The sequence below is a fragment of the Bos indicus genome, chromosome 13 (assembly GCF_029378745.1).
Source record: "Bos indicus isolate NIAB-ARS_2022 breed Sahiwal x Tharparkar chromosome 13, NIAB-ARS_B.indTharparkar_mat_pri_1.0, whole genome shotgun sequence".
In the NCBI taxonomy this organism is placed as follows: domain Eukaryota; kingdom Metazoa; phylum Chordata; class Mammalia; order Artiodactyla; family Bovidae; genus Bos; species Bos indicus.
Genome location: NC_091772.1, coordinates 42,728,145 through 42,745,308, shown reverse-complemented (window position 1 = coordinate 42,745,308; position 17,164 = coordinate 42,728,145). Strand labels below are relative to the sequence as shown.

Sequence of the window (17,164 nt, the reverse complement as noted above, 5' to 3'; positions counted from 1 at the left end):
CTCCACATCTTCCATCTTCCGCTGGAAGCCATGAGCCACACAGCCTTGTACAGAGACAGAAGGCAGGCATCAAGCGCACAGCCCAGCTCTGTGAGCGGAGGGCGGGTAGCCCGGCTGGACTGCGATTTTGAAGTGTGTGTTGGGTGGTCCTTCCGGCCCCTCCAGCCTTAGGGGTACTCAGGAGGAGCTCTCAGTCCACCTTCCTCAGACTCGGCCCTGGCAGTGGGAGAGGGGAGGGGGGACGGGAAGGGGAGAGGACCGGAGGGGAGGAGTACTTAGGATACCTGGCGGAGGCGGGGGGGGGGGGGGGGGGGCGGGGGGGGCGGGGGGGGGCGGGGGGGGCGGGGGGGGCGGGAGGGAGGGGCCGGGGGGGAGCGGGAGGGAGGGGCCGGGGGGGGGAGCGGGGCGGGGAGGGGCGGGGAGGGGCGGGGAGGGGCGGGGAGGGGCGGCGGGGGGGCCGGGGTGGGGGAGCGGGGCGGGAGGGGAGCCCCTTGGCGGAATCCTTTCCTCCGCAAATCTGGGCGGTGCGCTGAGTATCCGGCCCACAGGCGCCAGGAAGGCCCTGGTTTTGTGGAGTTCACCGGCTGAAACTCCAGTACTTTGGCCACCTGATGTGAAGAACTGACTCACTGGAAAAGATCCTGATGCTGGGAAAGACTGAAGGCAGGAGGAGAAGGGGACGACAGAGGATGAGATGGTTGGATGGCATCACTGATTCAATGGACAGGAGTCTGAGTAAATCCCGGGAGTTGGTGGTGGACAGGGAAGCCTGGCATGCTGCAGTCCATGGGGTCGCAAAGAGTCAGGACACGACTGAGCAACTGAACTGAAGTGAACGGACTGTCCAGGAGTGGGTCCCCTCCCCTCCAAAGCAGACCCCGAGACAAGGATCGGGTGAACTAGTTCGTCTGGAAGGTAAAAGGAGGCACCCCTGATGAGAAAGCTCTGATAACTGAGTGGGATTTGTGGGTCCTCTCCTGATCAGGCCCTTAGGGCAACTGTGCGGAGCCCACTTCAGCCCCAGGGGACAAGGATGCTGGGGTATTGGCCCACCAACTCCCAAACACCCATGGAGAGTGGCTGCTGGGGGCTTACCTCCCCAGGCCCCCAGGCCTGGCTGCTGCACTCCTGGGGCCTATGAACATCGTCAAGCACAGGGGTGGGTTGATGGGAAACCAGCAGACAGTGCCAGCATGGGCATCTCATAAGGGGGCCAGGTAAAGCGCAGTGAACCAGCAGGCAAAGGAGTGATTACAGTCGTAGGGGGTGCCTTTGGGGGAGCAGGTGGGAGCGAGTGCAGTGGAGGAAGGAGGACCTCCTTCTAGTGGGAGACGCTGTGTCCAACGGGGAACTTGCAGCCCCACCTCCCTGGCAGAATCCTTCTCACCCTGGCCAAGAGTGACTACATGTGAGTCAGGATGGTGATTGTGTGTTCAGTCACTGACAAAGGGCTAACAACACGCTGTTTACTATTAGACAGGTTTCTCAATTGCCAGTAGATGACCGAATGCTTGACACCGGAAAGTCACCCACAGCTCCCACCTGCCCTTAGTGACCTCTCCCCATAACCTTTTGGCTGACATGGCTGATGTCATGCCTCCCCCGCCCCATGTTCAAGAAACACACCTGTTTCCATCTGCTGGTCCCTATCCCCCTGTGGGGGCTACACAGACGTTTCTGGATTCTCTGCTCAGGGATTTCTCGATCCATGTTCAGTGCTGTATTGTCTCCTGAGTTCTACCGACCTGGGATTCCTGGTGGAGCAAATGGGACTTGAGGAGTGTGGCCATGACCTGTTTTGAGGGGCTGAAGTGAGGGAGGAGCTAAGGAGGCGGGGATGAAGAGGAAAGAGGACAGACATGGGAGGAGTAAGGGCAGAGAGAAGGAAAATACACTTCTAGGGGGCCAAAGAGTTACCTGGTTCCCTACCTGGGATTTCCCTGTTAATCTTAGGACCTAAAGAGAAGAGCTGGAGCATGGGCACCAGAGCCTCCTGCAGAAAACTGCCTGACTCTGTCAGCTTTATCCCTGGAGGAGCGAGTCCCCTGGGAAGGGGCATGGCCCTCCATTGCCTAGTCCTGGGCCCTCCAGGGAGGGGTGGTGGGAAGTTAGTGGTTGACGAAATCTCATGGTGGCCTTGGGGCTGTGTGATGCTTTGCTCTCAGAACTCTTCCCAGGGTTCCCCCTAGTCCTTCAGTCCACACAACCCCAGCCCTCTCTGAGGTCACATGGATTCACATAATGATTGGCAGGTGAGGGAGTTTCAGAAACCAGGAGAAAGAAGATGTTTACTTCACACCTCTCTTCGAAAATAAACCAAAGGCAGCCATGAAGTATGGATTGAAAGTGTGTGTCTGGAAGGGACAAAAGCCTTTGAAAATGATGTCCTAAATGCATATTTGATGATACACAAAGTTGGGATCTATGTTAAGTAATAAGGCACATTATAAGTGAATTAACATGAGAAAAAAAAAAAAAAAACCTGCCTCGAGCCCATGGCACCAGGCACTGACAGCACCTGGAGCAATGCAAGACTGAGGGCTTCACAGGACATTAAAGACAAGTCCAATGCTAAAGCTCAGACAAATGTAGGGAACTCCGGACATTGTCGTGTCCCCCATCGTGACTTAGCTGCTTCCAGTGTGACAGTCAGGTTTGGGTCTGGACCTCTCTACTCCCTGCCAGCCTCATTACAGCTCTGCCCTAGTTTCCTCAACCACAAAATGGGGATAGTAATAGCCTTGCTCATTAGGGTTATCACAAGTATTAAATTAATTGACATGTGTCAAGCACTTAGCACAGCACCTGGCCCAGAAGAGATTTTTCTAGCCGGAGGAAGGGAATCTGGGAAGGACTCAGCCAGAGGAACCCTTTGGACAGGGCTTCCATGGCAGGGGTCACGATAGCTGTGGAATAAAGATGGATTTGTGGGGCATGGCAGGGCACAGAGAAGGTGGGGGAGATGCCAGAGATGGAAGCCAAGTGCCCAAGACAGGGCTCTTGGATGCAAACCACATCCAGCCAACTCATGCTCCAGAGAAGTTTACAGGATGGCATCACTGTTTTCTTTTTTTCCAGAATAATGGAAGGTTGGAGAGAAAGAGTAGGGCCATGGCAGGCCAGGCCAAATTATGCAGGAAACAGTGAGGGGGCGCCAGGGAGCCCAGAGTAGCCACTGGGCACTCACCCCTGCTGCTGTACAAAACCCAGAGTAGACTCTGAGCCCCTGGACCAGCATTTATCTGGGAGGAGACTTCAGGCAACACCAGTAGGGGAGTGTGACAGTGAGATGGAGCCGGTGTCTAGAAGCAGAGCTACAAACCTGGCCTGGATGCATGAGCTTTATGGAGGGAGGCGGAAGGCAGTAGTGAGGGGGCCAGAGAGGAGGGAAAGGGTGGACATGGATGAACACTTGGGTCCAGTTAAGCCTTGGCCTGACCTGTGAGTGGAGAGGGGTTTGAAGCAGAGATAGCTCTGCAGAATCGTTCCTCTGAGAGCAAGGGGGCAGCCTTGTACCACTGTCATTTCAGCCGATCAACCGCTGTGTACGTGGGTGTGCCTGTGGGTGGTGTGGCTCGGATTAGAGGATTTTGTCAGCAGAGGATGGTTCTCCTGACTAGGGGCAAGAGCCTGCACTGGAGTGGGGTGTGGGGCGGGGGACTGGGTGGTGTGGGGTAGGGGAGGCTCAAGAGCTCTGGAAAGGGGCAACCACAGCACTTAGGAAGAAAGCAATTTGGGATGTGATAATTAGTGATAAGGGGGTCCCAGGTAGCTCAATGGGTAAAGAATCTGCCTGGAATGCAGGAAATGCAGGCAGACTCCAGTTCCATGTCTGGATGGGAAAGATCCCCTGGAGGAGGACATGACGACCCATTCCAGCAGTCTTGCCTGGAGAATTCCAGGGACAAAGCCAAGCGGGCTACAGTCCACGTGGTCGCAAAGAGTCGGACACAACTGAAGCGACTGACCATGCACAATTAGTGATAACTGGTGCAGACTCAGCTGGGGGCTTCTGGGAGGCCTGAGTTATCCCACCGAACACCTGGGGTGGTGTTTATACTCCAACTCCTGCTGTCTTTGGTCCTGGACTTCTCAGGGCATGTCACCCCTTGGTATTTTTGGCCAGCAGACTGTAGAGACCAGAGAAAGCCCGCAGGCAAAGATGTGGGGCCTGGGCACTAGAGGAACTGCAGGCTGCAGGCAGAATGGTCAGGGCACAGATGTGAAGAGGGCCAAACAGCGTCGACTACAAGACTACAACAGCCATTAAAGGCGACCAAAAAAAACCCGCAAAGAAGAAGGAGACAGGGGCAGGAGGAAAATTCAGAGGAGCAGAACCCTAGGACATCTTGGTGTAGATACAGAGATGCTCTTTATTCCCGCCGTGGGAATCCCTCTCCTAGCGCAGCTGGGCTTTATACTTGCAGCCTGGTGAGGGGGCGGCTCCCCAAAGCCTGAGACTGGTTTCCCTGAGCCACATACATCCGGGCCAGCCTCTCGGCCTGGTGTGGGCAAGAGCCCGGACGCCTCCAGGCAGGCGGAGAGAGGGAAGTAGAGCGCACGTTGGTGGTTGGCCACAGACAGCGTCTGGAAACCTTCCCTGGAAAATAATGAGCGGAGAAACCTTTACTGATTAGTTAAATCCTAGATAATCCTGGTTGATGAAGGCAGACCCGGACCCCTTAACGGATTTAGGGTTTCAAAAACCTACTTGGTGGTGGGGGGGGGGGGTGACCCAGGCGAGGACGATGGAGCGGGCTCTGGCTCTCTCCGCAGATTCGTCTATGTTGGGAGGGGGCTGGGAGGCGCTTCCCTTCCACCGTTTCCCAATGCTGTCGCCGCCGAACATTATCTGGATTCAAGGCACCCGCCAGGACGCCGGGGGACAGTGCAATGTGGGTGGGCTCAGGGCCAGCTCGCTCCCTCCACGTCTCCTGAAACTCTGGGCGCGCTTCCCTCACTGCGCCAACTTTGGGCGGAGCGCTAGACGCGATCCCCAGGGGCTGCGGCCCTAGCAGACCCACGATCCCACGCAATGTCTGCGGGTGGAATAGGGGCGCAGATTAGCGTGGCGGGATTGCCCGCCCCCGCAGCGCCCCCGCAGCCACCGTGCGGCGGAAAGGGAGGCGCCCAGGGCTCAGCTCTCCCTCCATCCTGGTCCCTCCCGCGAGCCCCTTCTTGTAGGTGGGGCCAGAGCCGGCGGCAGTGACTCTTCCGTCCAGGAATTGCAAGATCTCCTTATAACTCCCACCCCGAGTCTTTCCTTTGCTTCGCTTTGCTTTCTCGATTTCTCTCTGCGTGTCCGGTGTGAGCGGGTTAATACACCTCAATTTCTCTCATCTGCAAAATGGGTTTTGTAATATCCTTCCTAAGGGGTTGGAACCTAGTGTGCTGTTGGCACTCAGTGGCGGTCGAATTTGGGCTCCTTTCGGCCGGGCTTTTGGTACCCCGGGGGTCCCTGGCCATCTATTCGAGGCCTGCTCTGGTAGGGACTGGGGGACAGAAACTTCGAGACCCCGGCCCAGGCCAGCGGGCGCCGTCGGCCCTCCAAGCTGCAGACAGGGTGCACACACGTCCGTCTCTGAGACCAGCCCCTGCGAAGGCCCCAGGACCGGCGACCTCAAGGCCGGTTGTCCCGCCTTCCTGCTCGGGATGTCTGCAGTTGTGTGCATCTTTAGCAGTCTTCCTTAACTGCGGCCCCAAATCCTGATTTACGAACTCCTGCTCTGCCGGGCCGAGAGCCAGAGCATCGTGGTTGGATCTTGTACCCCCAACACTTTCCCCTAAACTCAGAGATAAATTTGGGGAGAAATTCCTGGCAGAGCCCAAAACGACGCTGGTCCCTAAAGACGCCCCCAGCCCCGAGCGACTCAAAAGACAATTATCCTAAAGGAAAGTTATGGTTTTGCTAATCTCAGGAACAGCTTGCGAGGGGGAGATTTGGGTCTTCTTTTAATAATGAAAAGTTAATGCGCAGCCTTTTGTAATTATCTTTATCGGAAGCCCCTCGCTTAATCCTGGGGTTTGCAGAAGACCCACCCGGGGACGCAGAATTTGCCGGGTTCAGCTCCAGCTCGGGATCCTTCCCGGCTCCGGCTCGGCTCGGCTCGAGCTCGGGCTCGGCTCGGGCTACGCTGGGGGGTGCGCGCAGAGACCCACCGGGCGCCCACGCTGCGTTGGGAGAGCTGCCGCACCCGCCGCTCGCCCTCTCAAGGGCTGCACTGAGAGGTTCGGCTTCCCAGATCCCGGGTTTGAGAAGGATGGACTCCGAGCGATTCGGGTTAGGTGGGCTGGGATTTTCCAAGTGGGAACCAGGAGGGGTTTACCCACGTGCTGCGTTTCGAGACAACTTTTACAAATAAGGGCGCTTCACGTGAAAATCAGGCTTTCTTCGAAAAATTATAAAATCTGACAATAATTTGCTAGCTTCTGCGTAGGGTGGGTCCCAGTAGACACCCCCTATTTTCCAACTTACCTTCCCCATTTAGGGCTCGCCAGATAATATACTGGTATATACTTATAATTTAAAAATTCACTGTTCATCTGAAATTTCGATTTCACTGGACCTCCTGTAATGCAATTTGCTAAACGTGGCTTCCTTGCCCTGGGCCGGGCCAGTCCGCTCAGGCCTGTCTCTACTTCTCCAGCTCCCGTGAATTTTGCGACCCCGGATAGTCCGGCCGCTAGACCGCTGGGGTGGGTTTGGCTAGAGGTGGAGTAGGCACGGATTAAATAAATGTTTTCCACTCCTTTCCCCTTGGGGATTTTCAGGGAAGGCCTTGGCTCAGGCGGTGGCTTTGGAGGGCTGGCGGGGTTCATATTGGTGGTAGTGGGGAGAGTGTGGCTGGGAACGGAGTCTTGGTCTTAATGGGCGACTGGATGCGGGGAGGGCGGCTCCGCGCTGGGCCTCCACCGGGGAATCCACCCGGAAGGGGAGACAAGACTCCGAAGGAATCTGGAACTTTCGGCGTTTAGAGGTTTAGGTAGGGGACGACTCCCGCCGAGAACCGGCGTGGGGTTGGTAGCGGGGATGACTGGAGAGGAGAGAGGGTGCTGATGGAGGGGACCGCAGCTGGGAGGGCGGCGACCGAAGGGAGGGGGGCAGGTGGCGTCCCCATGTCGCGGGGTCCCGGGCATGACGCGTCCGCGCCGCGCTGATTGGAGCCCTCCGGGCGCCCAATTGTATAAAGCGCTCTCAGAGCTGCGCCCCCTCCGCGAAAGTGACGGACCAGAGGGCCCAGCCTCGCTGCCAGAGAAGCCATGACCGGCAGAGACGCGCTTTCCGACGGGCGTGCCAGAAGCAGGGCGCTGGTGCCCGGAGGCCCGTCCACCGGCTCGCGACCCCGGGGCTTCGCCATCACCGACCTGCTGGGCCTGGAGGCCGAGCTGCCCGCACCTGAGGGCCCCGGGCCGGGATCTGGGTGCGAAGGCCCGGCAGCCGCGCCCCGCGCGGGCCCAGGACTCGGAGGCTCCTGCCCGGCACGCGGAGCCCTTCCGTTGGGCCTCGGCCTCCTCTGCGGTTTCGGCGCGCAGCCCCCTGCGGCTGCCCGGGCACCCTGCCTGCTCCTCGCCGACGTGCCCTTCCTGCCGCCCGAGGGGCCTGAGCCCCTCGCCCCGCGCTTCCCCGGCCGCCCACCGCCCTCGGCCGCCCGCCAGAAACGTAGCGAGAGCGTGTCGACGTCCGGTAAGGAGGCCAGTCCGCGCCCCTACTGTCTCTTCCCTCAGCTCGGGTGGGCAGAGTGACATTCTGGCCGCCCTGTCGGGCCCCACCCCAGTCCCCCAGATCTACAGAAGTGGGGACCCCAGAGCGTAGCCGCGCCGGGAGGCGCATTCTCGCACCCGCACCCTCTGCCACCCCCCCCTCCCCGCCCCCCGCTCTGGCCTCTCCTCTGGGCTTGGTCGCCGCCACCCCGCGGACACCACCACCCGATCCGGACCCGCCCTGGGGTCTCGGCGACCCAGCCTGCGGGGGACACTTGCCGCCACGCGGGGTTCGGCCTCTGGGTGCCGCAGGGGTCGGGAAACCTGGGTGGGCCTGCCTCGTTCATCAGCGGCACGGAACCCGGTACCCGCCGGCTCCAGGAGGGATTAGACGAATTGATTGACGGATTGACAGGCCCTTTACAAGCGCGGGGCGGAGGCCTGGATCTGTCCTCCTCCGGGTGCTGAAGAGCGAGTTTGGGCACCCCGCTTCTCCCTTACTCCCTGCACGGAAGAAGCGAGCTCGCCCATCTTACAGCAGCTGTGCCCAGATCCTCAGAGAAGTCGGTACGGACTGTGGGGGAAAGTGGGGAGCAGTGGAAATCGACAAAGACAGGACGGAGAAGTCGAGAGGTTTGGGGCATGGGGGAAGAGAACGGAGAATTTCAGCAGAGTTCGAGGTAGAACAGCTATGTGATAGTAAACCGCAGAGCTGAGCATCCAGGAGGCTGAATGCAGAAACTGCGCTGGTCTCCACTGCTGATTCAAGGAAGCAGGCGCGGTCAGCAGACACCCACTCTGAGAGGACTTTATTTCATGAGTGTCTACTAGGTGCCAAGTTGCTTTGGTCCTGTCCGGCTCTTTGAGACCTGATGGATGGTAGCCCGCCAGGCTCCTCTGTCCATGGGATTCTCCAGGCAGGAATACTGGACTGAGTTGCCATGCCCTCCTCCAGGGGATCTTCCCAACCCAGGGATGGAACCTGCATCTCTTGTGTCTCCAGCATTGGCAGGGGGGTTCATTACCACCAGTATCTAGCAAATAACCGCCCCCTCTATTAGTTGTCTCACTAAAAATGCAGGCACCGATTTCATACTGTGGATTTTTTTTCCCTGTGAGGACCCATAAAGCTAAGGCAAAATACAACCACATCCTAGCCAATGAGAGTATTTCTCAAGACCAAGACCACTACTGTCTTGAGGAAACGTAATGTGACTGCGAGTGTAATGAAAGTTTCTTAGAGCCACAATAAAAAGGAAAATAAATAGGTGAAACAGATTTAAATACTATGTCTCATTTAATCCAATACCTACAAAATATTGTCATTTTATGTGTTACCGATATAAGAGTTATTAATATTTTACTCTGGGGGGGGGGGTCTATTGTCTTCAGTCCATTGGATATTTCACGCTCACAGCTGGTCTCAATTTAGACTGGCTCCATAACCTTATGTATTTAATTATATCAGATTGGAGCACACAGATAGTATAATATCATAATCCAATTTTCTGGTGAACTCATTGATGTAGGAGTAAAACTGATATTATTTTACTACTTTTGCTTTTATTAATTTACATTTAGTATTTTGAAACATATATGCTTTTTAACAACAAACCTGACCGTAGTTTGGTCTTCTAAACTTTCTTTCAGCCTAAATCTTTTGATATAATGGATTTCAAAAGATAAAGCATAGTGGAGTGGGTTCTTAACATTTTTGATGCGCATCTGTGAATCATCTGGGCACCCTTGCCAAGAATGAGTTTCCCAGGTCCCACTTTCAGAGATTTGAAATTGGTACAGCAGGGCAGGGGGCCAGCTCTGAGGAGGGTTTTGATGTCACAAACCTCAGTCTTCCCCTTGAGAAGTGTTGGCGTAATGGCTAAGATGAGGAATGTGAGATGGAAGCAGAAGGAAGGGTATGAATTTGGAAGCTGAAAGGAACAGGAAACGCAATTAGTGTTCAAGTAGCTTAAGCTTCACACACATCTGGGGTTTGAATCCCAACTTCACTGTTGACAACCTTTGTGATCTTGGACAAGTTAATCTCTCTGTACCTTGGTTTCCTCCTCTGTAAAAAGAGGATAATAATAGCAGCTGTCATGGAGTTTTTTTAATTTATGAAGAATAATGTTGATATGCATGGGCAGTCGGCTAAGTGCAGCACTTGGAATACATCACCAGATGTGAAAACTATGATCTTGTCTTGTTAAATATTCACATCCCTGACAAGTTCATAGCTTCAATCCTCAAATTAAAATCCAGAGGGCAAAATGAAAAATGTGCTCACCTCTAAAGTCCTCTTCCTCTCCCTGTGCTAACAGATGAAGACAGCCCTTCTGAAGACAGGAGTGACCGGAAGGCGTCCCCAGCCCCCAGCAAAAGGAAAAAGAGGAGGCACAGGTACTAAGATCCCACATGGCATTCCCTACCCCACCTTCCTTGAGACCCTGTGCCTGAGAAGGTCTGGTCCTGCCTTGGGATGGCATGGGAAAGGACACAGTAGCCATCTGGGAATGTAATTCTGCCATTCCTGGGGGCTGCAGGTCAGTCTTTGTAGCATTTTACTAATGATGATGATTATTTTAAAAAGTTTTTTGCCACACCGTGTGGGATCTTGGTTCCTCAACCAGGAATGGAACCCCCTGCATTGGAAGCAGAGTCTTAACCACAAGACTGCCCGAGCACTTTGAGCACAGCACTATTAGACCCTGGAGCATTTTGAAGACACAATTTTGTGGGCCCTTAAAATAGGTCTTCTTAAAATGAGTTGCTAGAATTTATTGAGGAGAGAAAAAAGGTCCTAAAGAGCTCTGTTTTGCTTGAACCAAACTATGAACTTCCCAGAGGCTACTCATTTGGAGACGGGGCGCCCAGCTCTCATGAGGTGGGCAGAGGTGGGGAGCAGGCACGGGGTCCTCTGAGGCTGGGAAGCCTGGCTGCCTCCTGTGGTCATGTGCCCATGTGCCTCCCTGCAGGACCGTTTTCACTGCCCACCAACTGGAAGAGCTGGAGAAGGCCTTCAGTGAGGCCCACTACCCTGATGTGTATGCCCGGGAAATGCTGGCCGTGAAGACTGAACTCCCCGAAGACCGAATACAGGTGCAGGGGCCCCCTCTCCTCCCAAAGACACCCAGAGACCACGCTGTTCTCACACGCAGCGAGTCAGCCCACAGCCACCTCTAAACAGCTCCCCCATCCACAAACTGAGGGTCACTTAGATGCCAGAGTCTTCCTTTGTGTTCATTTAGAGAGGATGACCCCTGTAGCTGCCCAGCCTTTTTACCTTTTATTAAATCATTCTTAAAAATTATACAATTTGTGCCACATGTAGAAATTATGTAAAGATATCAATGAAAAAAATGACTATCCATCCACGGCAAGCCTCAAAGAAACCAGTGTAAGTAGCTGATGAGGACTTTCTGCACACCAGCCCCATGCCATATACACACTTGGCCCTGAAATACACACTCACATGCACACAGAAGACTGGTCTTTGTCTTCACGTTAAGCCATCCTATGTCTGACAGCACATCCTCTCCAAGTCAGAAGACATGCCACTCACTCAAGTTTTATTTTAATTAAAAAATATATTTATTTATTTTAATTGGTGGGTAATTACTTTATAATACTGTGGTGATTTTTGCTATACATCGACATGAGTCAGCCATGGGTGTACATGTGTTCCCCATTCTGAAGCCCCCTCCCCCTCCCTCCCCACCCCATCCCTCTGGGTTGTCCCAGAGCACTGGCTTTGGATGCCCTGCTTCATGCATCAAACTTACATTGGTCATTTATTTTACATATGATAATGTACATGTTTCAGTGTTATTCTCTCATATCATCCCACCCTTGGCTTCTCCCTATAGTCCAGTAGTCTGTTCTTTACAGCTATGTCTCTTTTGCTGCCTTGCATATAGGATTGTCATTACCATCTTTCTAAATTCCATATATACATGTTAATATACTGTATTGGTGTTTTTTTTTCCCCCTATTTTCTTTTATTTATTTATTTTTTACTTTACAATATTGTATTGGTTTTGCCATACATCAACATGCATCCGCCACGGGTGTACATGTGTTCCCTATCCTGCACCCCCCTCCCACCTCTCTCCCCATACCATCCCTCTGGGTCATCCTAGTGCACCATCCCCAAGTTTCCTGTATCCTGCATCGAACCTGGACTGGCGATTCATTTCTTATATGATATTATACATGTTTCAATGCCATTGTCCCAAATCATCCCCCCTCCCTCTCCCAGAGTCCAAAAGACTGTTCTATACATCTGTGTCTCTTTTGCTGTCTCACATACAGGGTTGTCATTACCATCTTTCTAAATTCCATATATATGTGTTAGTATACTGTATTGGTGTTTTTCTTTCTGGCTTACTTCACTGTGTATAATAGGCTCCAGTTTCATCCACCTCATTAGAACTGATTCAAATGTATTCTTTTTAATGGCTGAGTAATACTCCATTGTGTATATGTACCACAGCTTTCTTATCCATTCATCTGCTGATGGACATCTAGGTTGCTTCCATGTCCTGGTTATTATAAACAGTGCTGCGATGAACATTGGGTACATGTGTCTCTTTCAATTCTGGATTCCTCAGTGTGTATGCCCAGCAGTGGGATTTCTGGGTCATATGGCAGTTCTATTTCCAGTTTTTTAAGGAATCCCCACACTGTTCTCCATAGTGGCTGTACTAGTTTGCATTCCCACCAACAGTGTAAGAGGCTTCCCTTTTCTCCACACCCTCTCCAGCATTTATTGCTTGTAGATTTTTGGACTGCAGCCATTCTGACTGGTGTGAAATGGTATCTCATTGTGGTTTTGATTTGCATTTCTCTGATAATGAGTGATGTTGTTTTCCTGTGTCTATTAGCCCCCTGTATGTCTTCTTTGGAGAAATGTCTATTTAGTTCTTTGGCCCACTTTTTGATTGGGTTGTTTGTTTTTCTAGTTTTGAGCTGCATGAGCTGCTTGTATATTCTGGAGATTAGTTTTTTGTCAGTTGTTTCATTTGCTATTATCTTCTCCCATTCTGAAGGCTGCCTTTTTACCTTGCTTATAGTATCCTTCATTGTGCAAAATCTTTTACATTTAATTAGGTCCCTATTGTTTATTTTTGTTTTTATTTCCATTACTCTGGGAGGTGGGTCATAGAAGATCTTGCTGTGATTTATGTCAGAGTTACTCACTCTTTTTAAACAATATTTGACACTAATCTTTTGTTAAGATAAAACAGTCCAACAACTGAGGTTAGAAGGGACCATTGCTTGGTGAACATTCCCATCAGAGTAAAAACTGGCTTCTTTGCACAGTGTGGGATACTCTGATTTTGTCTTGTCATCCTTCACTCCATGGAAACTTTGGTAGAAATTGATCCGGATCACCTAGTACTACCAGTCCTGTGAGCTGTGAGACAGGCCAGGTGCTCCCAGAGAGGGTAGCTGGCCCTTGCACCCCTCTGTGCTGGGGAGGGGGTCTCCTCCTATAAGCCTCTCTGCTTCCCCTCCCACCTCAATCTAGGTCTGGTTTCAAAACCGGCGGGCCAAGTGGCGGAAGCGAGAGAAGCGCTGGGGCGGCAGCAGCGTGATGGCCGAATATGGGCTCTACGGGGCGATGGTGCGCCACTGCATCCCGCTGCCTGACTCCGTCCTGGGCTCTGGGGAGGGCGGCCTGCTGGGCTCCTGCGCACCCTGGCTCCTGGGTAAGGAAGAGGGCCTTGTGGCCGTGCCGCACAGGCAATGTCCGGGGTCCCTATGATTGGAGGGCCACTGCCAAGCCAAGCAGTGTAAATTTACTCCGATTTTTAAATAATTACAAGGCTTGGACTCTAATTGGTTGCCTTTTCATTGGAACTGTGTAGGCAGTGTGTGGAGGTCCAGTCAGGCCCTGGTTCTCTGAGTGGAATGATACACATTCATTACGTGAAATATGTATTTCCAGTGTTGAGTACTGTCAACCACACAGTTCAGAGCTCATGGCAACAGGAAGCAAGATGGTGCAGGCAGTGAACCTACAGGCCGTTAACCACACGCACCCTGGACTCCAGAGGTCTGGTTCTCTGTCCCGGTTCAGCTGATAACAACCTGCGATGTAGCTGTTCTGTCCCCTAGTTTTGTGCTAGAACTGTCTGCTCTGTTGGAGTTCAAGCTTTGAGGCTGGAAGTTCTGAGAAGCTGGCATCCTTACTGGTCTGTTGGCTATTACCGGAGAACCATGGGCTTGGAGAAATGAGTTATAGACAGCATCCAGGCAAATTAGGTGGAGGAAAACACAAGGCAGAAAGTTAGGATTAGGGGGATGCTCGCAGGGGGCCAATTTTAGGCTGGGGAGGAGGAGGGTTTTTGTTCAGCGAAACTTTTTTGAACTCCTACCCACCTGAAACTATGCTGGGACTGAAGATATCAAGTTATCTTTGCCCTCAAGGACTGGAGAGCCTGAGAGGGAGCGCTGGGCAGGTCACCCGACCCACCCCTCCTAGCTTACATGGGCAGGTGGGGTGAGCTTACTGAGTCTGCAGGTCTGCGGCCTTACAGGAAAGTGGGCCTCGGGCTGCCAGACACCTGACTTTTTGAGAGAAGCTGGACATCTGGCTTTTGATGTAAATCTTTTGATTTTAAAATCTTGCCAACAAACTTTAAAATAAAAATTTAAAAACCACCACGTCATCCAAATAAGGCATTTGCCCTGGCTGTGCCCAGTGTACAAACCCTAATGTTGAGAGTTACCTACAAGACTCTCTGGTAGGCCCCAGACAGGCACCAGCAATGGAAATTCTAATGGGATTTAGAGAGCAATGACAAGGAAGAAATTTTACTTAATTGCTATATTTAAAGATTGGAGAAGGAAATGGCAACCCACTCCAGTATTCTTGCCTGGAGAACCCCATAGACAGAGGAGCCTGGTAGGCTACAGTCTATGGGGTCACGAAGAGTCGGACATGACTGAGTGACTAAGCACATATTTAAAGATATCTGTTTTTATTTATTTTCTTCTTCTTTTTTTTTTTGCCAGGGATGCATAAAAAATCTGCAGGGACAATAAGGAAAGCAGAAAGTGAAGAAAAGCTGGCAGGACTCTGGGGCTCTGACCACCTCAAGGAAGGTTCTAGCCCCCATCAGGCGGGACCCCAGAGGGGCTTGGAGGAAGGCAGTCCTGTGAGCGGTGTGGAAGACGTGGTCATTGATCTCTCCAGCTCCACACGCCAGGAGACTGATAGAGCACAGCAGGGGGTCGGGGCCCAAGGACGTCCAGACTCTGAGGGGCTAGAGGGGCTCCAACCTGGGAAGGAGGGGGCCTTATGAGACCCTAGGCCTCTACCTGCAACACACAAAGGCTGGAAATGTGCACATTCCTCACCAGCATTTTTCAGAAGACAAACGTTGTCCAAGACAAATGCTCTCAGCTGGATTTTCTTCTTCCTGTGTCAGGATAAAATGCAATGTCACTTGCTTTAAGAAGACAAATGGTGACTCTTGGAACATTCCACTGCATTCTAGAATGGAAATCATTCCTTGAAGGCACGTGAATCAATTAATTAGATCTAATACTTGCATTCTCTTCTGTAGGTAGAACTTGAGGAGGGAGGATTTCAAGCCCCAAACGCATTCTCACTGCCAGACATTCTGAAGTTTGGTTTAGTAGACTGTGTGGATTCATAGGCTAAGTATGCTGTCCTTACACTGAATCAAAAAATACAGAAGTATTTAATCTACAGAGAATCATATATCTTCATAAACAGTGAAGACCTTGTGCAGCCCCCATATGATTGAAATATGATATTCTTACCTTGAACTTGGCTTTAGACATTTCCATTTTCTTGTTAGACAATGCTTCTGTGTCCCTCTGAGTGTCATTTGATTGGGTCTGTGCATCTTGGAACAGTTCCTCCAAGGAAGCTCTCTCCCCCTTCCCTTCTGATACAGCAGGGAACCATTTCTGAACAGCTGTTGAATATCTATAAACAGTGTTTTAAGGTCAGATCAGGCTTCTCGGTTTTTTAAAATTTATGTTTGAGAGCACTTTAGAGACTTGATTTCGTGAATGTTTCCTTGCCTCTATTTCCTTCCTTTATTTATTATTTAAAAATAAATGTTTTATGGTTTGCTCGGTTCTCATGCACCCACTCTGTCCACATGTTCATCTACTGCCACCCTGACCAAGGGCATCCCCATTTCCTGCCCCAAACTTTATGCCTGAAGCCTTCATGCTTGGCTGCAGCTCTTACCCAGTGTTGCTCTGTAAACTCCTATAAGGCAGTGGCTGTATCTAACTCCTTTTTAAAAAAAAAAAAATGTTGTAATAGTTCCAGGTACACAGCAGAGCAACTCAACCATATATTATACATGTATCCATTCTCCCCCAAAGTCCCCTCCCATCCAGGCTGCCATGTAACATTGAGCAGAGTTTCCTGTGCCATAGAGTAGGACCTTGTTGGTTATCCATTTTTAAATATAGCAGTGTGTACATGTTGATCTCAATCCACCCGCAATGCAGGAGACCACCTGCAATGCAGAGACACAGGTTTGATCCCTGGGTGGGGAAGATCCCTTGGAGAAGGAACTGGCACCCCACTCCAGTATTCTTGCCTGGGAAATCCGGTGGAGAGAGGGGGTCGCAAGAGTTGGACACAACTTAATGACTAAACTACCTTCACCACATGTCAATCTCAAATTCCTTAACTATCCCCTTCCCTCCAGTCCTTTCTGAGTTCAGAGTCCAGACAGAGCTTGCAGCTCACTGATGGGGAAGCTGAAGGGGAAAACGTGCCCCCCAGCCCCCCGAAGAGGCAGAGAGGAAGGAGGGTGGGGACCTTCTACAGATGACTTCCCCCCAGGAATGGGTGCAGCACCCCTCAGGCTGGACATGGCTCTTTAGTCTCTGCAGATGAGAAAACAGAGCCTCTTCCCTGTGGCCTCTTTTCTCATGCTGAGCTTCTCCCAGACTACTGTGGAAATTAAATGTCACCTATCCTTATGGTCGCAGCAGCAAACCACAAGCACCACTTTCTCTCATTCATTCTGGCACCTGGAGATCTCGCTCCAAGCCTGGGCCTGATGGTGGGAGGGCTGTTGTGAGGAGAATCTGGAAGTTGATTTCTCTGCCTCCCACTGGACTCACAGAGCAGGCCCCAAGTGACACAGCCACACTTAATCCATTCCGTCTCCTGCCTCCAGCCAGCTCTCGGATTCTTGCCTCCATCTCCTCCTAGTTATCCAGAATTGAGTTTGAGGGAGAGAGCTAGTAACCTGTGCAATTTATATATATCCCACTCATAAAATATTATGCAGCCACTAAAAATAATAACAAGGCATATTTCTGTGGAAACATGTTCATGAAATGTTACTGAGTGGAAAAACTCCTAAATGAATCCCCCAAAGGATACAAGTAGAAAAAAATAGGTAAAGCAGAATAAAAATGCAATAAAGAAACTTAACTGGCATAAAAACGATACAGA

The 17,164-nt window shown here is 51.8% G+C and overlaps 1 protein-coding gene across 1 annotated transcript; it reads left to right on the top strand.

Moving 5' to 3' along the window:
* The first annotated feature begins 7,260 nt into the window (after positions 1–7,260).
* On the top strand, positions 7,261–16,029 carry VSX1 (visual system homeobox 1). Its single transcript, XM_070801081.1, has 5 exons — positions 7,261–7,684; positions 10,023–10,101; positions 10,677–10,800; positions 13,232–13,412; positions 14,722–16,029. Exons 1-5 carry the CDS (start codon positions 7,261–7,263, stop codon positions 15,009–15,011), a joined length of 1,098 nt encoding a protein of 365 aa, XP_070657182.1. The 3' UTR covers positions 15,012–16,029.
* Positions 16,030–17,164: the final 1,135 nt, after the last annotated feature.

Coding starts and splice junctions, on each gene's coding strand:
- VSX1 (XM_070801081.1), top strand. CDS start 7,261: ATGACCGGCAGAGACGCGCTTTCCGACGGGCGTGCCAGAAGCAGGGCG. Junction 7,685..10,022: donor CGAGAGCGTGTCGACGTCCG/GTAAGGAGGCCA, acceptor CTGTGCTAACAG/ATGAAGACAGCCCTTCTGAA. Junction 10,102..10,676: donor AGGAAAAAGAGGAGGCACAG/GTACTAAGATCC, acceptor GCCTCCCTGCAG/GACCGTTTTCACTGCCCACC.